The 23,882-nt window shown below is 38.5% G+C and overlaps 1 protein-coding gene across 10 annotated transcripts in view; it reads left to right on the top strand.

Moving 5' to 3' along the window:
• TTC3 (tetratricopeptide repeat domain 3) overlaps window positions 1–23,882 on the top strand; it is a 106,419-nt gene that overhangs the window by 13,009 nt on the left and 69,528 nt on the right. For 6 of the 10 annotated variants that reach the window (XM_019730307.2, XM_074325465.1, XM_074325469.1 and 3 more), the window contains exons 3-11: window positions 656–698; window positions 1,012–1,162; window positions 1,613–1,700; window positions 2,775–2,828; window positions 3,825–3,945; window positions 5,624–5,709; window positions 6,700–6,794; window positions 7,797–7,859; window positions 18,678–18,732. In XM_019730307.2, the coding sequence (XP_019585866.2) occupies window positions 656–698; window positions 1,012–1,162; window positions 1,613–1,700; window positions 2,775–2,828; window positions 3,825–3,945; window positions 5,624–5,709; window positions 6,700–6,794; window positions 7,797–7,859; window positions 18,678–18,732 (756 nt within the window). The remainder of the gene's footprint in view (window positions 1–655; window positions 699–1,011; window positions 1,163–1,612; window positions 1,701–2,774; window positions 2,829–3,824; window positions 3,946–5,623; window positions 5,710–6,699; window positions 6,795–7,796; window positions 7,860–18,677; window positions 18,733–23,882) is intronic. The other 4 variants (XM_019730309.2, XM_074325473.1, XM_074325471.1 and 1 more) reach the window with 1 other exon arrangement.

Genomic DNA, 23,882 nt, shown 5'->3' with positions numbered 1-23,882 from the left:
CTTTATTTTTATTTTTCAATTACAGTTGACATTCAATATTAATATTAGTTTCAAGCGTACAGCATAGTGGTTAGCCATTTATATAACTTACAAACTGACCTCCCACCCCATCAGTCTAGTACCCACCTAGCACTATGCATAGTTACTGCAATGTATTTCCTATGCTGTACTTTACATCCCCTGTTTTGTAACTGCCAATTCGTACTTCTTAAGTACCTTCACTTCTTTCCCCCTAAAATTTACTTCTTAAAGATTTTTGATTTAGAGCTATGTGAGTAAAGATGTTTTTGAGCTACGCGAGTTTTTATTTATGCGTTTGAGGAGGTGATTTCAGAAGGGCAGGTAAGCGGGCCTCCACAGCAGCGAGGGTGTGCAGCCAGATGAGCGATGGCGAGGCTGTTTCCTGACTGCAGAGCAGAACGCTCAGGAGAGCCCTGGAGACAGATTCAGGGGAACACCAGAGACAGGCCTGAGGACTCATTGGTTGAAGATGTTGTTGTCAAAACGTATATATAAGTGTGCACTGAAATGTTTTGAGTTTAGTACTGATAATCCTTCCATTAAGAAGTAAGAACTCAAAAAAAAAAAAAAAAAAGTAAGAACTATACTTTGGCATCTTACCAGACACAAATCAAAATAATTTTTTTCTTTTCAGGGTAGGCAATATAAAGATTATGCCCAAAGTGAGAGAAATTTAGGTGAGTACACTGGTATTTTAATTTGTTGAAAGACTGTATCAAGGGAAGTTCATCCATTTACACCAACATAACAAACTTACATACCTCTTAAAATTTGTTCTTACTGTTCTATTTTACTAGAAACCAAAACCTTTCTTTGTTAAAATAATGTTTTAGCCAACACTGAAGTATTCTTAACATCTTAACAGGTTAAAATATTTCTTCTATTCATTTATTACTTTTCCATATCCATTTTTGCTTTTTCCCAATTAACAATGTTAATTCATTAAAAAATGAGGCACAGAAAATTAATTAAAAACTTTTTTTAATTAAGAATTTGATGTCTGCAATATGTGGTGCAGTAAACCAGTTTCTGTTCTGCGAGATTACTGCGATGCCATTAAAATATACATCTTCTGGCCACTTCTGTTTCAACATCAGCACCGTTCTGTAATATCACGGTTGCATCCTTGTGTGGAGGCCACGTAAGTCACTACGTGTCATTCATTTTATATTGCCCGGGACTGAGAGATGCCCCATGCAACGGAAGGCTTATGTCTCCTGCTGTGCACTGTTCAACTTGGCTCTTGTTTAATAGAGTGGAAAAAGTTAATACTTGGGATTTGGATATGAAGGAATAATCGTGGTAACATTATATATAATGAATAAAATGCCAGAGAGCATGAGATGGTAAATTTGAAGCTGAGTAAGGAAAAACGAATGCTTGTTAATAAATATCAGCATTGTAGTACAGAAGAGAGGAAAAAGTATAGTATTTTATCCACTTAATAAACAGCTTGTTACCTAGAATGCAGAAACAGAGAATTTAATGTTTTTCCAAATAGTTTAAATTGAGGTATAACATGTTCAGTGTGAAGTTCAATTAATTTTTATATATGAGAACCTGATCTTTAAAAAAAAATTTTGTCTTTAAGCAATTCTCATGCTTCTGAGATAAGTCTGAAGAAGTTACAGCATCTTGAGTTGATGGAAGATATTGTGGATTTGGCAAAGAAAGTTGTGGTAAGTGGTAGAATATGGCTTTTCTCCCCTCTGTTTAAACAACGTAAATGTGTATGTTGTGTCAGGCCCGTGTTACTAATTTATAACACTTATCGGTTAATGGTTTTAGTTGTGGTTAATCTGCGATGAGTCTGCTCTCTGGGAGCTTGTTCTGTGTGTTAGAGGGATGCGGTGGCAGATGGCTGTTTTAGTGGTTCTGACATGACATGATGGGAACCAGGACTGCTCATTGTCATTAAAGGACAGAACTTAGAATTTGTCACAAATGAAAGTGTGTTCCTGGTTCGCAGAAACTTTTGTCACAGGTTCTGAAAGTGATGGGTTCTATCTTGTAAGATAAAATCATGCCACTGTCACCACTACTACACTGAGAGTTTTTTTTTTTGTCTTAGAAAGCCATTTGATAATTTCTCTTATTTTAGTTGATTATGGAGCCAAGTGTTTTTCTTGGTATTATTCTGATTGCAAACTTAAATTTAGAAAGGGCAGTCTGATATTTATTTCCTGATGATAATCCTTTGGAGTAACTTCTATCAGCCTGTGTATTTTTATAAAACATCTAGGTATAATTAACATTAAAATTCATACATCTGAAATTACACTTCATCATTTTATCATTAGAATCCAATGTAAGACTATTTCTGAATTCTTGTTTTCGGGTCCTTAAGAGGTAAATTGGACGTGAAAGTGCTTGTGGGCCGTGGTTACTATGTATATACCAGAGGTGTCAAAAAAATGGTGCCAAAAAAATGTATACGAGTGGACACTTTGGTCAACGTTGCTCAAGCAGTAGTTTGACATAATAAGTGTCTGGACGCTGATGGTAACCACTTTGAGCATCTCTTGTAATTGCAGAAGTCAAACGTGACTTGTATTCATCTTTTCTTATCGGTATATATTGAGTATTACAATTTTAATACAGTTTTCCTTTCTTAAAATGTGTATACATTTTTTTGGCACCTTCTGTATGTGTTCCTAAGATGTAGGATTTTATTGTGTCCTGGAAAATGCAAGTATAATTGACTGAATAAGGGAAAAAACATTTTGTCCTTTTTGTTTTGTTTTGTTTTGCAGAATGATTCATTCTTTATTGGAGGCTTACTGAGAATTGGTTATAAAATAGAAAATGTAAGTATTACAGGAACCCGATATAATCGAGTAGATGGCAGTCGTCTCACTGCTCACTGTCAGTGTACTGGCTGCACACTATGAGGGTTTTGTGTGTAGTGTGTGGTAGTGATAGTTTCTGTATTTTGCTTAAGCACTCTCCTTATCTTGGGAGTTTGCATCATTTCCATTTTTTCCCCCACATATGTTGGGTAGCTTTCAGCCTCTTTGACAAGCTGATTTCCTTTTTCTGTTTTCGATTATGTATGTACCTGGCGTTATGTTCTCCCAAATGAAATTATTAGGTCCCTGGTGTGAACATGTTTTGCTATAAAATTACTAGATAACCTCCAGATGCACTAATAAACCAATTTTCGTTGCTGTTGGTAACATGGACACAAACATTGCATAACTCCACTCTCTAATTTCTGAAGTCATTTCAGACACCAGAAGTATGAATAAGGTTTCTGAACTCTTGACCCTTTATGCAGACCTTTGCACCGAGTGCCCATTTGCCCAGCCATGCTCTCCTCTTGCTGTTTATCTCCTTGTTCTTCTGTGTGACACAGACCATGTAACATGTACAGTCCCTTTGGTGAACCTTAATTTATACCATTAATCTTGAGGTAAGGGTGGAAATCCGAGTTTAGGTGAGATCTGAGACCCTGTGTTCATCTTGTGTTATTGCACTCTGTTGCCCAGGGCTCCATCTGGCCAGGTTTTAGACCTCACCTTTCAGGTCTGTAATGATGGCAGAAGCATCTCAATCTCTGAGGGTGGCCCAAGGTTACTGGGAGATGTGACAGACATGAGTCCGTGGTATCTTAACTTGTTTGTTGGGGGCCAGCTATTCTAGGTTCTGTGCTGGAGTAATGAAAATACTCCATAATGAAAATGCGAGGTTGTACAAGTTTTGTATTAAAAATCTGAAATACTATATAAGATAAATTTATAATGCCCCATGTAAATTTAGAATTAATACCCAAGTCACATGCTACACCTCTCTTTTTGAAATAGAAAATCTTGGCAATGGAAGAAGCTTTGAATTGGGTGAAGTACACGGGCGATGTAACAATTCTGCCTAAATTAGGAGCAGTTGACAATTGTTGGCCTATGTTAAGTATTTTCTTTACTGAATGTAAGTATAAATGCTTTAAATACTTACTTGACTCAGTATTTGGGAAAATGGAATGTGTGGGTATGTGATTCCACTTAGGATTTTAAAAAATGTTTTTCTCTTGTGAGTAAGAAAAAAGCCTACATAAGAGAATTTTAACTTTGTAGTTAGTTTTATTCTATATCTCCTGTCTTAATGATTTCTATGACATTAGACTTGTAAACATTTTACCAGATGGATGTTGTAAGTTATTATATGTAATAACCAAGGAAAGAGACCACACTGGGGCTCATGTGTTCTCATTCATAAGAGAAATAAAAACTAGATATAAGATTATAATTTTCATTTCCCTGATGAATTCGTTACTCTTAATGTATGATGAAACTGCCTTGTACATATTTTTTTTACTTTGTGGAATACTTTCCTTAAAGCATTTAAAGGTTAGTGGTGCTCTTCTAGTATAGGTATAGGAATCTTGAAAGAGGGAATGTTTGACTCCTTAGTACATGATGAATGATAATTTGCCATCTCCAATGAGAAGAGAACAAATTTTCTGCTATTGACCTAAATGTTAGAGAGAAATTAAGATTAAACATGAAGACAGATTCTTGGGATAGGTGGTTCTCTTTGTTCTGGAGACCTTTAATTATAGGCTAGATTTCATGGTAGAAATAGAGGGCCAATATTATGTACTGGGCACCCATGTTTTTGGCTCTTTCTCTGTTCTCTTAGTAATATTCCTGCAAGGTAGCTCTTACAATATTCCTGTTTTAGAAATGAGTAACTAGGGCTTTCAGAGGTTACATGCTGTTTCTGTACTCCAGTAAGTAGTACGACCGAGATGAGAAGCCAGGTCTCTTCCATCTCAAAGTCCAGGTTTTCATCCTAGAATCCTGCTCTGTCCCTAAGTATTACTTTATTTGGTGACTTTCCCAAGTCCTTCCTTGAATTTAAAATTTTATGTACCCCTTCCTCCATTGAAATGAATGTGTTTGTCTAGAGTTCTAACTACATTTTTGTTGTAATAAAATTATTATTATTTTCCACTTTAGAAAAATACTGTAAAACATCTTAAAATACAGAATATGATGCCTGGTAAACTTTGACGTAAATGTATTATTACCTACAGCATTTTAATTAGTTTATTAAGTTTGTATAAGAATAGTATTTCAAATAAAGTCTCATTTTTAACATTTCATTCATAAGAGTCAATTGTTGAACTAAGACATTTTAAATTCTTCATTTGTTCTATTAAATACATTTTAGAAAGTAGTATTAAGGGTTTTGCTTTGGTTTTTTTTCCAGAAATTTTTATTGAGCAATTAGGATTTTTGCCAGATACACCAGAGGTGCTCAAATATGTTTATGAAGTCCATTTGGAATGTATTATGATAGAGCATTGTTGTAACTACAATTAGAAATACTGTAATAATAAACAAGTATTTTTTAATGCTATTAATAAAACTGATTAGATTCATAGCAAACAATGAATCTAATGTTATCAGTTGTTTTTAAATACATTATTTGATACATGTAAAAGATTACAAGAAACATGTTATTTAGAAAGTATAATAATATAATGATAATATAATATAATAATAATATAATGTATGGGCTCATTTAACCTAAGAATTAAAACATTAACACCAATTTTTTTAAAACAAATATTCTCTCACTCTCTCCTCAAAATAAAATTTAGACAAGTATCACATAACTAAAGTTGTAACAGAAAACTGCAATATGCTTGAAGAATTTAAAAGTCAGAGTTGTGCGGAGTGTATAGAGGTGAGAATAAATATTTACTTGTAAGTATATTTTAAGATTTGCATGTTGGAGAAAGTTCAATAAAACTGCTATCTGACGATACACCAGGAAGTACTGTAAAATTCAGTAACATGTTTGAGGGAAATTTTTAATAAATTCTGATTGAAATATTTTCTTTCTTGGAAGAGGAAAATAGCATCTTGATACGAATTTTCCAATGTTACAGATTTTAAAAGAGTTAACCGAAATTGGATTTCTTAAAAAGCTTTTAATTAGTTGAGCAAATGTGATTTTCTTTGGTAGCAACTGTATTGAGATGGAATCCATATGCCATACAGTTCACTCATGAGAAATGGGATTTAACAAAATTTTAAAAAAAGGATTTAGGAAAATATTTAATGCTGTATATGTTTCTCTAAAGCCATTCATCTGATCCAGTTTATTTTAGTTAGTTAATTTTGAAAATTTGGGTGTTTGAAGTGAAAAGTTTGTTGTTTCTGGAGCATCTTTGATTTCCTTTTGATTTCATTCTTGCTAACTTTTCTGCCTAATTCTTTTTGGCAATTAATCTAGTCAACATGGCCTATATATGTTACTGATTTATATATTGTTTTGTAAGTACTCAGGTTTATTGCATAATACCACATTTTCGAATGTAAAAATTAAAGTTCTACCTTGCATCTATTATTGTCCCCTGCCACATGGCATGCTTAATAAGGTATATATAAAAGTGGGTTTGTCAAGTACTGTAAACAAGGGGATGAGTTGTTAGCAGTTGTTTGTAATGGGATGGTTTTGTTTTTACCATTCCTTTAACAAAGTTAAGATTGAGTCGTTAGAGACAGTTTTCTTTATATACATGTAACAAAATACTGAGTTTTTCTACGTAAATAATCCCCCAGGTTATTTCTGATAACAAGATAGAAACCTAGGTCCATTTTTCCTAGGTATGGGGTTTCTTCATTGTCTCCGCAGTTAATTGATGGGTCTTCTTTCACCTTGGTTTCTCAGCAGGGAGAACTAATGAAAAGGAGAGGAAATGAAGAGTTTTCCAAAGAAAGATTTGATGTAGCTATTATCTATTACACCAGAGCCATTGAATATAGGTAAGAGCTAAACAGAACAACAGGATCCTTTTTATGTGGCAGATAAAGTTAGAATGCCAGTCAGGAGAAACAAAAGCAAGACGAGGAATTGAAGAATGTTTTCAATTTGCTATGCAGAATAGATTTTCTGACTCTTTAAGATTAGGAGCATTAGAGATGGTCTGAGTATATGAACCTAATCAAACAGTATAACTGAAGTGAGTCAGGCAAAATTGTGAATTTAGTTCTGCCTGCGCTGTTTCCCTTGAAGCTTTCTAGTACAGACTCATCTGTTCTTTTTTGTTTTCATTTTGCCTTCATCTAATTTCTTCCAAATTATTAACTGATCGGAAAGGGTTAGTTACTAATACTTAGTAACTTAAGATGCCACTCATTCTGGGATTTTTGCTTTCTAAGAGAGTAACAGTTGGAACTGTTGAGAGAATGCATGCGTTCTTTCTACTTTCTCTTCTGTTTGCTCAGCTGCTAGAATTTGGTAGCTAGCGTTCTTGCAAGTGTGTCTCACTCTTTGCTCCTATGCTGTCTTAGCTGGGCCCCTACCGTGTTTCCCAGAAAATAAGACCTAGCTGGACAATCAGCTCTAATGTGTCTTTTGGAACAAAGATTAATACAAGACCCGGTCTTATATAATATAAGATAGTAAAGTAAGTATACTTTATAGTAAAGTAAGACCAGGTCTTATATTTATTTTTGCCCCAAAAGATACATTAGAGCTGATTGTCTGGCTAGGTCTTATTTTCGGGGAAACACAGTAATATTGTAGCAGCCTGCGGAAGATTCTCTGTAGACAGCTACTCCTTGCCAGTCTCCGCAGGGAATGAGTTAATCAAGGTAGCCTGACACGTCTGAAAGGCTGCTGCTGTGTTCTTCTGAGGAGGAGGTGGAAGAAAGGGGAAGCAAGTTCCATCACACATAGACAAAGCTAAAGCACAGAATTTGAAATGAAGTTTGTTTGTTTCATGTGTAATGTGCTTTACTGACTAAACATCATTTCTTTTAAAGTCCTGAAAATCACCTTCTTTATGGTAACCGAGCTCTTTGTTTTCTTCGCACTGGACAGTTCAGGTAAGTTGGTTAGAGCACCCCAGTCACTGCACTATTATGCTAAATACCCGTTTTTGAGAAATGTTTCTGTTTTACAGGTATGCAGGAAAATCCATCAATAGTTCTTTGGCAGAAATGGTTAAATGGTTAAAAGAGGGTCCTGTACGCTATATATGTAATAACAGTGACAGCAGCACTTATTCTGATTGAGTGGATAGCATATGTTATATATTATTTTAAATACTTTACATATGTTATTTAATTCTCACAACACCCTTAATAGATAGGTAGTGGTATTCTCCATATTTACATTTGAACAAACTCATGCCGTTAGTAAGTAGTGCTGCCAAAATCTGAACAAGGTCTTATCTGGTGATGTCAAAGTCTGTTTGTAGCACCTGTAATATATTACCTCCTTTTGCTCTAGTAATTAATCGGTATAGTTCTGGAAGAAGAATTTTTGCTGTATTTGTTTCCTCTATTCTGGTATGAAATAAATAGGTGTCCTTCATAAGTGAAAGAAAAGAAATTTAATAGTTTAGTTCTGAGAGTGAAATCATAGTTCTTAGTTCCTTATGTTGAACTGAGCTTTTATTTATTAGTTGAGAAGGATTGTTGACACTACACCATGATTGTAGTCCCTCCATTTAAAAACCTTAGGACATAAATTATGAACATTAATATTGAACAGGGTACGCTGTTATACTTAATCATGTCCTGCCTTACTGTAAGAAGGTTTAGGGTGGCTTCAAGGATGCATCCACTCAGTAGGAGAATACTAAACACAAAACAAACTGAAAAACCAGGCTGGAGCCTGGGATCCTCAGATTGAAACAGCATAGACCTAAGGTCCTGCTAAGTTATTAATTATAACCTGTATTTGCATCTGACCTTTCTGTTGCCCAAAGTGTATGTGCTGCCGAAGCGAGCACTCTGTTGCCCAAAGTGAACAGAGAAAACCTGACATGTTATATAATTCTTCCCGTAAAGAAAGAGGACACCAGTTGCTCCAGTGAGGCAGTGTTTTCCAGGCTTTAGTTCTGTAGGAAATTTCTTACATGGCTTGCAAGTGATACGAATTGAGTGGTAGAGCAAGCAGAGAAGAACCTCTGCAACTTTCCTGTTCATAGCAAAAAATTCCCTGAAAGTGCAGTTTTTGGTTTCACAAATACGTTGTTTCCCCCTGAAGTTTTCTCACGAGAACAGAGAGTCTAATGTTAGCTGTTTTTCATTGAAAGCACTTAATGTTGGGATATGGGAGGGTGGGAATGGGGAAGATAGTATATTCCGAGTCTGTAGTTTTTAAAAATAACATTTACTATGTTTTTCTTTTATCATAAACAGAAAACATTCTCATGGTAGAAAATTTGGAAAATACAAGAGTTTAAAAAGAAGAAAATAAAAATCACCAGTAATGCAACCACCTCGGAGAATACCGCTGTATTAACGTTATGCAGCTTTTAGATGGCTTAAGCCGTGGATAAACCGAGGCTATCTAGTAGAGGAATGGATGGGCTTGGCACAGCCTTTCATCAATACCACTGTCCTCAACTGGTTCTCACAAGGAATGAGCCGCAAATGTCTTTAGTTACTGCCTCTGGCTAGGTCCAGAATTGCAAATATTCTATGCTGTTTGAAGGTGAATCTGTATGCTTTCAACATGAATCGGTTGGCAATTTGGCTAGCCTCTTGTGAAAATCGAGGCACCTAGCTGAAACCTTGAGTGGGCAGAAGGTCACTCCTTCTGCGTAGGGGAGCTCTGAGAGCTGAGAGGCAAACCAGGGTGTTTCTGCCCTCTTTCATGAGTGTTGAACTAAAACTCCGCGGCAGAGAAGGTGCATCAAAGTAGAAGCACAGAAGCCAGGTAGCCTGGTGAGGTAAAGGTCAAGAGCAGGGTTGTGTGTCTGTCCTTGGATGACCTCCCTGACAGTCTAGCTTGCGGTTTATCACCAAGGTTTTCACTAGCAGCAGGTCAGCAGCGTTTCTTTCCTTAGGCCGGCACCAGTATGTGCTGGGGGCCTGTTCAGTGGCAGAAGCCTTCCGCCACGCTGGTTTGGCTGGTGTTTCCCAGCTTTGCGCACACTCAAGGACTCGCTCAGTAACATAGGGATAATGCTTTCTGAGACCACAATACATACAACTCCTGACCAAGAGAGTAGGTGATGTGACTTCAGAAAATCACACGTTGCCAGTGGTTCAGAAGTGCCACTGACACAGGAGGACCCTGTCCTTTAGCTGAGTTACCACAAGTGTTGGTAGATCTGTCTTGGGAATCTGGGTGAGCATCTCTGGGGACAGATGTGGGGTACAGCATCCACCCCCATGGCACTGTTCTCCATGGCAATGAGCCATTCATGCACATTAACTCACTAAACCCTCACAAGCCTGCGAGGTGGGTGCTGCTGTCTTTTTATAGACGAGGAAACAGGCAGGGACAGGTGGAGCAAAGTGTCCTCGGACAGTAGGCAGGCATGATGAAGCCAGAATTTGAACCCAGGCAGCCTGGGTGTAGAGTCTCCACTGTTAATCATCGCAGAAAGGTGATGATAGAATCAAAGGGCAATGTGAAAATTGGAAAAGAAGTGAAAATTAAATGGTCCTAATAGTCAATAAATGCTACCCTTACAGGACATGTAGGTTAAAAACTGGGTCTCTTTCATACCCATCAGATTGGCAAAAGTTTTAAATACTCATTATACCAAGTGTTTGAGAGGATGTGGAATAAAGGAAACTTTCATACTCGGCTGGAGGAAGTGTAAATTGGTGCCATCACTTTGGAGAGCAATTTGGCAAGGTGAAGATGTGTGTACTCTGCAGCCCCCGCCAAACTCTCAAATGTGTACCCAAGAAGATGTGTACGAGGCTTCTTTATAGCATTGTTTGTAAGAGTAAAGAAACGGAAACAACCTAAATGTCCATCAGAAGGGGAATGGATAAATGATGGTATATTCATACAATGGAATTCTATGCTGCAGTTAAAATGAATGCAATGTTGAGTGAAAAAGCAAGTTGCAGAATGATTTGTATAGTATGCCATTTATATAATGTTTAAAAATATGCAAAATGATATGCATGTCCGTAATGTGTTAAAAAATGTTTTTAAAATGCATGGGCATGTTAAACACCAGGGGAGTGGCTGTCCTGGGGAGGGAAGGAGGGAAAACGGTTGGAGATGGGAAAGTGGTACCAAGTGGATGTCAACTGTAACAAACTAATGCAAAAAGCTCTGAAGTAAATGCAGCAAAATGTTAAGATCTTGCTAAGCTGGTACATGGGTGTTCATTATGTTAATGTTATTCTCTGTACTTTCATGTATACTTGAAATATTTGATAAAAAGCAACACAGTGTAATTAAAAATGCACGTAAGCCAAAAAGAAAAAAGAAAAAAAGTGATCACTAAACATCAAGGATAAAATAAGTGAAAAATCTTGAAAGGAGAGAAATACAAGTAAGAGCAATGGCGGGGAGCCTGAGGTGAGGTACGTGTGGGGAAAATGCTTCATTCGGAAATGGTCAAAGTGGTGGTGATGTTTTTAAATGCCAAGTAATCACACCATTTGTAAATCTGATCACCTATGGGGGAGTATAGGTGAGGCCAGGAGCCAATCAGAAACTTAAACAGTCACCAGAGGTATGTGTGTCTCCAGGTCTGCAGAGGTTGCACTTGGGAAGTACTGGGAAATATGGGGGAATGGGGTTGGAGTGAGGGTGGGCTGGGTGGAAACATGCTCCCTATGCCCCAGCTGCTCCCATCAGCCTGAGGAATGTGTGCGTTGTGTTGCAGAATCGGGGGCTTGGACGAAATGTCCTTTTACTCTGGTCTTCTAGAAGTTTACTTCTCAAATACAGTTGGGTAGTTAAGGGCATTTTAGAGTAATGGTTGTAACAAGTAATTCGAAATTTTCCTTTTAGAAGAAAATCTAGAAAAAGGAATCACGTATCTGTAACTTCTGAATAGCTATACAAGGTGTATGATTAGGCTTAGCCTACTAACTGGTTAATTCATTCTTGTGGGACTCACATATAGAAAAATCGAATTCTTTGGTGGGATGTGATAAACTGTAAGGGGAAATGTAATTGGAGAAAGGGAGAGCTTAGCCTTGGATGTTTTTTGAATGTACTTTGGAAAATTATGGAATTTTTAAACTTGGTATTTACTTTGGACTTTTGGCATGACATTCTCTCCTAATTGATTCTGACGTGTGATTAATAGTGGGCAGATAGAGTTTAAATGACTTCTCTCTTTTTTCTGAATTTCTCTTGAGGCCTGAAGTATAAATCAACTCAATTAATTGTACATGAGAATTTAAAAAACCCTAGTGTGTGTGTGTAGCATTGTGTGAGTGTGTTGGTTTGGTGAATTATTCCTCACTCTGCTCACTTGTGTGGTCTTCTTTATTTTTACCTAGAAACCGCTGAGTTTGCTTTTGAAGTACACGTTTGTTTTTTCAGTCTTCCTTGGAGTACACCGCATTGAAAAGCAGTAACAAATGCACATTGGATAAAATAAAGAGTACAAAGGGATAAACTGGAAACTCGTGCCCAGCTCATCCCCCCTGATTCCTGCCTTCAGATCCTTGTGTTTCTCTAATATTTTATGCCTATACAGGCACTTACTATGTTGAACCAAATGAAGTTGCCACTTTTATAAGTTGGTATAGGTAGTTTCATATGGTTCAATGTAATGTATGTGTATGTCTTTTTTTTTAACATGGGCAGTAGCCTACTATGCACACTTACATATCTTGCTTTTTTTAATATTTAAATCTTGGAGCTTGTTGCATATCAATGTATATAAAGATCCATCCTTGTTCTTATTCCTGGCTGCATAGTCTTTTACTCAGTGGATTATGTGGGTTTTTGTTTGTAATAGAATATAGATGATTTCCAGCATAAAAAATTACATATAACTCTGCAATGATGATCCTTTTTATTTAGGTTCTGTACTCAGGTGCAAGTCTCTCTAGGGTAAATTCCTGGTAACTTTCTTTTAGTTGGATGAAAGAGCTAATATTGGATGAAAGAGCAGCTTATATAATTAAATTCCAGGCACTGACTTTTGATTTGAAACGTACGTGTTTTTTCAGTTGATGGTAATTAGTCACTGCATGTTTGGCAGTGAGTGACCATTGCCTGTGAATCCTGGGTTTTGTTGTAACATCTAGAAACTTGAGGAGAAATTGTTGGTCTGGTCAGGCCCTGAAAGTGATGACTTAGAATTGGGGTGATAACCCTTCTATAGCTTGCAGAGTTATTACATACTTACGTACTGTGGTTTGAGAGAGTCACTTAATAGCATGTCTTTCCTGTCCCAAGTCCAGAATCAATTAAGAGATGGAAACTGAAGATGGGCACCTGGCGATCCATCTCGCCTCTGTTACTGAGGCAGGTGTTGGAGAACAGGGCCTGCCGTCTAATAGCCAAGGATTTATTTAGTTCACTCGTGGCTGCAGGCAGAACCAGGCACAGGGACCCTTGCGAACCTTAAGCTTGGCGGAAAAGTTTGCTGTTAGGTTGGTGTTGAAGATAAGAGCCCAAAGAGGGAGAAAAAGAAGAGGCGGGAGTACATAAGAGTAGTACCCCCCACACCATTTATCCCTCAGGAGGAGGTAGGGGTGGGGAGAGGAGAGAGCTCAAGGTCAGTCCACGGGAAGTTAGAGGAGGGGGAAATAAGTGTTCTTTCCTAACATTTCAGGGCAGAATGGACCGTATTGCATATGAGGAAGTAAGTGTTGGGGCAGGAGAAATAACACTTGCCCACGTGACATCTAAGCAGTTGGAACAGCTGGGCTGGAACTCCAGGTCTTACGCTCTGTTCGGTCCTCTCACTGCTGGGCACACAGTCTTCAGCAGTTCATGACCACTCGCATCTTGTGAGTTTCCCCGTTTTCTTAGATGTATTATGCCAGGTACTGCTGCTACAAACCACACCTGCACTGCAGGTCCCGGGCTGCTGTGGCATTGGCAGTGGCATTTAGTGCACCTGCTTTGCTTTAGTCATAGAGTGCGGCCATATGCTAATGAATGTGAAAATACATTAGTATACATTTATATATTAATGAGTACTGTGATATTTATATGTGATTATAACTAGTATAATACTCCAGTTCTAGATAGTGTTGTATGTTATAATAAATACACATTATAATAAACATTCAGCATTGATTCAACAGATACTATTGGAGTTCTGTTGATAGATAGGTCAGCAGGAGCAAGAGCAGACATAGTCCCTAGATTCTGGACAGTGGACCAGCGTGGGAAGGCCTGTGTTGCTTTCATGGAATGAGTGTGCCGGGGAGCCTGAACAGAGAAGGTGGGGAGATGGTCAGAGGCTAGAACGAGCAGTCTTGTAAGCTACTTTAAAGCTGTCGGTCTTTAAGAGCATCCAGAAGAGGAAAGGATTTTAAACGGGAGCTAGCATGATCTGTACCTTATAAAGGTCCGTCTAGCTGCAGTTGGAGAGTGGGTTTGGAGGGGAAGCTGCGTGAATGTGGGTTAGAAGACGTGCAGTACTCCAGGCCAGAGGTGATGGCCTGGAGCAGGGTAATGGCAGTGGAAATAGAGAAGGAGGGAACTTGAGGTAGTTAGGAGGTAAAATCGACAGGTTGCTTATGGTGTGGTGTTGGGAGGCAGGGGAGAAGGTGGGGTCTGGAACTATTCAGAGGTTTCCGCCTTCACCTGCTTCCTGGATTCTAGGCCCCACTCCCTGATGCTGTGATCACTGGAAGAGAAATTGGTGGGGGGTAGAACTTGACTTCTTTGTTGGACAGGCTGAGCGAAAGTGCCCTGAAGGGTCCAAATTGGAATGTTGTGTAGCAGTGAGTTATGTGGATCTGGACTCAGAGGAGAGGTGTAGGCAGGAGACGCGGTTGGGGTAGTAGCCCGGTGGAGGGCTGGCTGCAGGTGAGGTTGCTGGAGGAGGTGGTTCTCAGCCTTGAGTGCACATCAGAATCACTTGAGCGTGGAAGAAATTCCTCCCCCACCCCCACCTGAGATTCTGATTTAATCGGGCATTTAGAAGCCCCCCAGAGAGTACTGGTGGGTGCAGCCAAGGTTGAGACCCACTGGTCTAGAGAGCATGAGCTGAGATTAGAAGAGGAGCTCGGACTGAGCCTGGAGGGACACAGTAGGTGGCCAAGCAGGACAGGACGAGTCTGCACGGGAGACTACTGAGGTGGCCAGAGAGAGAGGTCGGAGGAAACTGAGTGGTTTCATGGAAGTGAGGAAGCGTGGCCAGCAGTGCCTGCTTCTGCTGAGACGCCAAATGGAATTCGGATTCAGGAACGTGGACATCATTTAGCCACCATGGGTAGGTGTCAGTGGGAAGCTTGGAGCAGAAGCCGGTTGGAGTGGGTTGAGAAATGAAAGTGCAGAAATGAAGACAGCTAGCCTGGCAGCTGGTAAAGGTATTGGGGGAGAGGCAGTAAGCAGCACAAAAGCTGTGCCATTGTTTTAGGATATTTTGGCTCCAAATAACAGAAAACTGACTCAACTGGTTTAAGTGGTGAAGAAAACTTTCCTCATTCAGGAGTTCCGGAAGAAGGTGGCTCTAGGGTTGTGTATTTAGTGGCTCAACTATGTCATCAAAGACCTAGGATTTTTTTTCCAGCCCCACTGTGTGACGTGGACCTCTGGCTGCCACCTCAGGATGTCAGGATGGTTACTGTAATTCATACATCAAGCCGGATTTACAGTCTCCAGCAGAGAATGATTTTTCTTATCATCTTAAAAAATAAAAAAACAGCAATACACGTATGAAAAGTGTATAATTCATACATAAAAAGGTTGAATTTTCAGAAATGAAACACCCAGCACCCAAATCACAACCCCAGTACCCCAGAAGTCCCCTTATTTTTCCTAGTCACTACCCACCACCTCCCCCAGGATAACTGCTATCCTGACTTTCAACATCATAGGTTAGTTTTGCCTGTTTTTGTGCAATTTAAACAGAATCATACAGTATGTGCTCTTTTATGTTTGGCTTTCAGCATTGTTTTTGAGATCCATATTGTTGCATGTAATTGTAAAGTGTTCATCTATTGCATGAATATACCACATTTTATCCATTCTATTGTTGATGGGCATTTGGGTAGTTTCTAGTATTTGGCTTTTATAGGTGGTGTCATTGTGAATGTATGTATTCATTTCTGTGAAGTGTATAATCAAAATGGAATTGCTGGGACCAAGGGTGTGCTTATATTCAGCTTCAATACATAATTTCCAAGGTGGTATGACTTTGCATTGCTTCCTGCAGCGTATGAGAGTTTTAGTTCCACATCTTCACTAGCACATACTATTTTGTGTCATTTCATTTAGACATTCTAGTGGATGTGTAGTGATACAGTGCTGTGATTTTAATTTGCATTTCCTTAAGTTGAAGGATTTTTAAGTTGAGCACCTTCATATGCTTATTGACTACTTGGATTTTCTATTTTGTGGCGTGTCTGTTTGAATCTTTTGCTATTTAAAAAATTTTTTTGAGTTGAATGCCTTATTCATTAGCTTTTTGTTTTGTTTTTTAATTTTTGATAGTCATTGTCAAATACATGAACTACAGATATCTTCTCACATACTCTGGCTTGCCTTTTCACTTGATGTTTTCACAAACAAGTTACTGATTTTAATATTGTACAGTTTATCAATTCATTTATGGTAAGCACTTTCTGTGTTTTGTTTATAATCTCTGCCAGCTTAAATGTCACCAAATGTTCTGTGTTTCTTCTAAAAGCTTGCTTGTTTAACTTGGTATTTAGAGTTGTAGGCCATCCGGAGTTGGTTTCTGTATTTAGTGTGAGGGAGGGTCCAAGATTCATATGAATGTCCAGTTGACACAGCACCATTTCTTAAGAGTGCTTTTTCCATGCATTGCCGTGTCACTTTTGTCATATTGATCAGGTGACTATACATAAGGATCTGTTTCAGGTTCTTATATCCCATTCTGTTGGTCACATCATCTATCTCTAGATAGCTTTTTCTTTTTAAAAAAAATATATAGCCTCTTAGTAGGTAGTGTTAGTTGGTAGTGTAAGTTACCAAGTTTGTTTTTCCTTGTAATTTCTTTTTAAGTGATAAGTCCCCCCAGGTCTCATTGGCCAGCACTGGGTCACATGACTACGCCTAAGCCAATTAGTGGGAAGGAGAGTGGCTGTTGTCATGGTTGGCTTCAACTAATTAGGAATTATCTCTAAATCTTATAATAGAGAGGTAGACCTCACAACAAAAGTCTAGTAACCAGGTAGAGCGGGGGATAGCTGTTGGGTAGGCGACCAATAGTGTTTGCTTAGGGTTTAAGACATTTTTATTGTTTTTTCAAGATGAGAGAGATCTGAGCATATTAAAAGTTGATGGGCAGTTGTACAACAATGTGAATGTACTTAATGCTACTCAACTATACATTTGAAATGGTTCACATGGTAAATTGATGTTATGTATATTTCACCATAAAAATTTTTGATGTTTTAAGAATGGAGGAATTATATGGCACAGGAGAAATTGGCCATATGAGGAAGAGGAGGAACACTTTTATTGTAAAGGAGAAAAGGTAGGGCCAGATATGGGTTTGTCTGTATATTTGGTAAGAAATTGAGAGAGTTCTCTTGAATGTTCCAGTTTACTAGAAGCGAAGATCATCTGCTGAGAGAGAAGAGAGTTGAAGTTTGAGGAAAGGACACACGATTTGAAATGATCATTTTACAAAGTTAGAGAATGATTTAGCCTAGAATGATGGCTTAACATGTTGAAGGCCCCTTGAATGAATGATAGTGCTACCCGTATGCTCTGCTGTGTAATTTTCTGCATAAATGCTTGGCTCCCTAGATACAGGCAGGGAGAAAGCAGAAAGTAGGATTGATCCAGAGTTGGAGTTTTGCCATAGAGCCAGATGTAAAGATAGGGACGAAGGAGTATAAAAAATGAGTGTGCATGTGACTATGAAATGCTGAACCAGCGAACCTCAAACTAGATAAATAAGGAAGTAAAAGAGAAATTAGGTAAGTCTGTGAGTTGGGCACCCTGAGGAGACAGTAGGACTAGTTGAACAAGTAAGATGGACGCAACTAGGTTGGGAGGGTGGGATGCCTGAAGTCGTGATTTTGGAGTTTGAAGCATTTTGAGTGGTGATAAGTTCCGGGGCGAGAGGAGGGCAGTGGTGGGCGTCTGGGCTGGGATAGAGGAGGAGATCATGGAAGGAAGGTAAGCCAGGAGACAGACTAGCTGTTGGATCGGTTAGGACTTGACAGTTTGCAAAGTACTGTTTTAACGTAGTATCTGACGTAGGCTCTACCTCAAAAGAGGAAGAACAGAATTAGTAGCCCCGTTTTATAGATGAGAAAGCAGGCCCAGAGAGGTTAAGAACTTCCTGGCAGCCCCCAAGAGAGGAAGTGACCGAGTGGGATTACCTCATGCCCACGCTTTCATGCTCTGTCCACAGGCCTAGCGGAGTGTTGTGTGAACGATCTGGGAGTTGTGTTTTTGGAGATCAGAAGTCTTGCTGACCTGCAAAAATAGTGCCAAAAATAAAACCTACAAATAATGACAGGAAATTAGGCATGGATTAAGATGTAGGTTAGATATATGCAGGAAATACCCCAGAAATATTAAAAGTCGTTATTCCTGAGTAGTTGTGATTGTGACTCTGAATAGCTTTTTCCCTTTGTTTTACTTTTCTGTATTTTCCAAATTTCCTATAATGGACGTACATTCTATGGATTTTTTTAAATTAAAGAATTATTTTTTAACTAGGTTCTATATGGGAAATTCAGAAAGTACAAATAGAAACGCAATATATACCTTTATTAAAGGAGAAATGTAAATATTTTATTTTTTGTTCTTCTTTCTAGAAATGCACTTGGTGATGGAAAGAGAGCCATTATTCTGAAGAACAATTGGACAAAGGTAGGTTTCTTGTATCATTTACATTGGGCAGATTATGCCATATAACTTTGTGAAAAATCAGTTTATGGGGTGTATATAAAAATGCAGGATAAAATAAGCAGAGCTGAAGAACTGTTGGGGACTCTTCAGTCCCGTAATCGGAAAGGAGACGTAGCACAGCAGGCGGCGGGTGTCCAAGGGGCCCAGGTGGTCCACAGGAATTGCGGGGTCCTTGAGAATACCTGAGCAATGGAGTTAGCAACACCTGCACACTCTGGATGGATTAAAGCCCTAACTGAAACATGAAACTTGAAACTGAGAAGGAACTGTGGGAGACGGTCTTTATAACCTTGAAATGGGAAAGTATTTCTTGAATAACAATGCACAAGTGAGTGGGATACATTTGAGTATATCACGCTTAAAAACTTCTGTATGTCAGAACACTATGAATGAACTTGTAGTCTGGGAGGAGATAATTTGTTGCATGTATAACATGTATAACTGATAGGATTTATGTCCAGAATATGCTAAGAACTGAAATCAGAAACCCAGTAGAAATGGGCCACAAAACAAGCATTTCACAGAGGAATCCCGAATGGGCAATAGGAATACACTAAGCTATGTTTCCTAGTAATTAAAATTGTACAGAAAGAGAAAAACGAAACCAAGAGAGCAGAATAGAAAGCCTCCAAGCAGAGGCCCCCCCCCCCCCCCCGTACATGAGTAAATGAAACAATGTGATACGGTTGGAGTACTTCAGATTGGCAAGAATTAAAGAGACCAGTAGCGCCGAGTATTGGTGAGTCTGTCCTGACAGGAACCCTCGGGAAACCGGTGGGGTGTGCATTGGTGAGAGACATCTGGGAGAGCGCTCTCAGGTGCACAGGCCGTGATGACCTGATTCTCAGTGTGCGCACGCCCCACAGAGTCATTGCAGCCTTGCTTTCATGGCAGAGGACTGCAGAGCCTCACTGTCCGTTAATAAAGCAGTGGATGAACGGGACTTCCACTTGATTAGGCACTGCTGTGCTCTGTCTGGTCTGTCCCCCGTCTGGAACATCCACTATATCTCCTATCTCTGTCCTGCTGCTCTTTCCCTTCTCTCCCTTCTCCACTCAGCGCTGGCCGCCTCACTCTTCCTTAAACACGCCAGGCCCACTTCCAGTTTGTACTTGCTCTTCCCCCTGCCTGGAATTATAATAGAATGCCAGAGCGTGAGCTACCGTGTTTCCCTGAAAATAAGACCGGTCTTATATTAATTTTTGCTCCAAAAGATGCATTAGGGCATATTTTCAGGGGATGTCTTGTGTTTTCATGTACAACAATCTACATTTATTCAGATACAGTCATGTCATCTTCTGAAACATTGTCATAATGTACTAAATGCGTCCGTCTGGCTGACGATCTTAACGGGGGCTTATTTTCGGGGTAGGTCTTATTTTCAGGAAACACGGTAGCTCCCTTGTTTCCTTCCGTTGTTCATTGAAAAGTCTTCTCAGTGAAACTTTCTCTGGCCACATACGAAAATGCCAAACCTGCCCGTTGCTACACGTGCTTCCCTGCTTTACTTGATTTCCTCTGTGCATTTATCATCACTGCTCATCCTGTGGGTACTATTTAAGGCTTGTTGCTTATTGTTGCCTCCAGTACAATACCAGCGCCACTAGGGCAGGTTTCTTTGTTGGGTTCATTGAATCCGGACTGTGACCAGCCACCTGGCACACAGCAGGCACTCGCTGGTAAATATTTGCTGACTTAGTGAATGAATGAATTGAATACTAGATTGCAGTAGAAATGAATTAACTGGCTTATCACCATTTATAAATTTAAAAAAGTGTTGAATGAACAAAGCAGTGAAAATCACAATTAGGCTAGAAAAATACCTGTCAACTCTTGATAGTGTTTACCTGTGGGCAGTGAGAGAAGGAAAGATTAGTGTGGTACAAAGGAGATTTCAGGCAGATTTGCATAGTTCTATTTCTTTCATTAAAAAAAAATGAAGCAAATATAACAAACTGTTAACAGTTAATTCTAGGTGTTTATTATATTTATATATTCGCAAATCATAAAAATATCTGAATATTTTTTTCAAGTAGAGCTTCATTAAGACACAAAAAGATAACACGTTCCAGACTTCATTCCTGGATTTACATAATTTGTTTTTTAAAACCAGAGTGAGTAGAATCATAGAAATTTAGAGACTCCAAATTGTGATTCAGGTGGTCTCAGAGTGTATTAGAACCTGAGGATTCCCCGGGTGGACTTCTGCGTCCAAGTTTTGGGGTCACTTTTTAAATAACCTCATTTTACAGAGGAAGAAATTGAGTCCCAGAAAAGCATAGTGACTTTTGCAAGGTGTCATTACAAGTAAAAGATCAAACAGTTTGTGACTATTTTCATTACGAATCATCATTGTGCTTGAAACAGTCTTTGCTGATCTCAACCTGGCCTTTGGCAGGTGCTCTGTACATATTTACAGAATAAATGGATGATAGAATTCTAACTACTGAAACCCAGACCATGATATCAATTTCCAGAGATACTTTTTGCTGTTTCCATCTGTTATCAACTTAGAATGTTTATTCCTGGCTGAATTTATCAAACATAAAATGTTTACTTTTTTTTTTTTTTAAGACTTTGTTTTTTTAGAGGAGTTTTAGGTTCACAGCAAAATTAAGAGGAAGGTACAGAGATTTCCCATAAACCCCCTGTCCTCCACACCCATATCCTCCTCCATTATCAGCAACCCCCAACAGACTGGTGCATTTATGAAAATTGATGAACCTACACGGATACATCATAATCCCCCAAAGTCCACAGTTTATTTTAGGGTTCACTGCCTAAATGTACATTCTATGAGTCTGGACAAATGTATAATGACATGTATCCACCATTATGGTTCACATGGAGTGTTTTCACTGCCCTAAGGATCCTCTGATCTGTTTATTCATCCTTCCCCCCAACCCCCTAGCAACCATTCATCTTTTTTCTGTCTCCATGATTTTATCTTTTCCAGAATATCTCATAGTTGGAATCAGACAGTGTGTAACTTTCTCAGATTGCATCTTTCACTTAGTAATATGCATTTAAGTTTCCTCCATGTCTTTTCATGGATTGATAACTGTATCTTTTTAGTGCTGAATAAATACTCCATTGTCTGGGTGTACTACAGTTTATTTACCCATTCACCTAATGAACGACATCTTGGTTGCTTCCAAGTTTTGGCAGTGACAAATAAAGCTGCTATAAATATCCACGTGCAGGTTTTTGTGTGGGTATCTTTTCAGCTCCTTTGGGTAAATAACAAGGAATGTGATTGCTGGGTCATATGATAAGAGTATGTTTAGTTTTTTTAAGAAACTGCCAGACTGTTTCAGAGTGGCTGCACCGTTTTGCCTTCCCACCCATCAATGAAGGAGAATTCCTGTTCCAAATTCTCACCAGCATTTGGTGGTGTCAGTGTCCTGAGTTTTGGCTGTTCTAATGGGTGTGTAGTGGTATCTCCTTGTTTTAATTTGCATTTCCCTGATGACATGTGATGTGGAGCATCTTTTCATATGCTTACTTGCCACTCCCTGTATATCTTCTTTGATGAGGTCTCTGTTAAGGTCTTTGGCCCATTTTTTAATCAGTTGTTTGTTATTGTTGAATTTTAAGAGTTCTTTGTATATTTTGGGTAACAGTCCTTTATCAGATGTTTCTTTTCCAAATATTTTCTCCTGGGCTGTGACTTGTCTTCTGATTTTCTTAACATTGTCTTCACAGAGCAGAAATGTTTAATTTTAATCAAGTTCAGCTAATCAGTTATGTCTTTCATGGATCATGCCTTTGGTGTTGCATCTAAAAAGTCACCACTAAACCCAAGGTCATCTAGGTTTTCCCCTGTTATCTTCTAGGGGTTTTATAGTTCTGCATTTTTTACATTTAGGTCTATGACCCATTTTGAGTTAATTTTTGTGAAAGGTGTAAAATCTAGATTCATTTTTTTTACATGCAGATATCCATTTGTTCCAGTATCATTTGTTGAAAAGACTCTCTTTGCGCCATTGTATTGCCTTCGCTCCTTTGTCAAAGATCAGTTGACTTTGTGGTTACTGTTTTTTTGGGTTTTTTTAATTGGGACGTTTTATGATGATTGCAAAAATATTTGTATACGTGAAAAATACAACTTAGTAAGTATTCAAAAAATACGGTAATTGTATATCTAGGTCAGTTTTCATTTTATTTTACCAGGAAAGAATGCTCACAGAAGGATGGTTTAAATTCCAAAAGCAAAAGTAGACTGTTGCAAGGTACATTTTTCACTTTTATAAGAATCCTTTTATTTTAGAATTAATAATGACCCTGAGTCTATTGAGACATGCCTTTAGGATATAAGCCTGTACAGGAAGGTACTCTGTAGATTTTTGTGTGAGGGTGGGCCATTTTTTCTTCTTTCAGGACGGAGAAGACTAGTACATTGTCCACTGTCCTAAACATGCTTTCAGGCTTCAGAGAGGGCGAGTCATTATATTGTAAAGAGTGAGAATTTTTATGATAGAGTCAACACATGTATCTTGACATTTCTGAGTGCATTACCTTTTGGTGTTGTTACACAGGATACAAATCAATAGCCTCACAAATGTCCTCAAGAACCTTTTAATTTTTAGGGGTATCTTTGGGCTTGCTTGTTTGCAAGTGACAAAACCTAATTCAGATTTGGTTTGTAGAAAAGGGAATTTATTGGCTCATGTAATTGAAAATTGTAGGGATTAACTTTAGGCTAGATGTGTGCTTGCTTTTCTTCGTGTTTCTCAGTTGTGCTTCCCTGTTTGTTAGCTTCATTTTCCGTCTTTTCTGTGTTTCATTTTACCTACGTTCTATTGCTGTGTCCTCAAGTTCACTGATCTTTTCTTCTGTAATGTCTAATCTGTGTTTATTTTCATCCAGTATATTTTTCATTTTAAATGCTGTAGCTTTCATCTCTAGAATTTCACTTTGATTATTTCTTAGATATTTCATGTCTTTACTTAATATGTTCAATCTTTCTTTTAACTTCTTGAACATATGGAATATATTAATAACTTTTGATGTCCTTGTCTACTAATTCTATCATCTGTGTTATTTCTGGATTGTTTTCAGTTGATTGGTTTTTCTCTTTGTTATAGATCACATTTTCCTTTCTTGCACAC

Source organism: Rhinolophus sinicus, linkage group LG01 (assembly GCF_036562045.2).
Source record: "Rhinolophus sinicus isolate RSC01 linkage group LG01, ASM3656204v1, whole genome shotgun sequence".
Lineage (NCBI taxonomy): Eukaryota > Metazoa > Chordata > Mammalia > Chiroptera > Rhinolophidae > Rhinolophus > Rhinolophus sinicus.
Note: the sequence above shows the minus strand (reverse complement) of the source record. Positions and strands in the feature narration are given on the sequence as shown.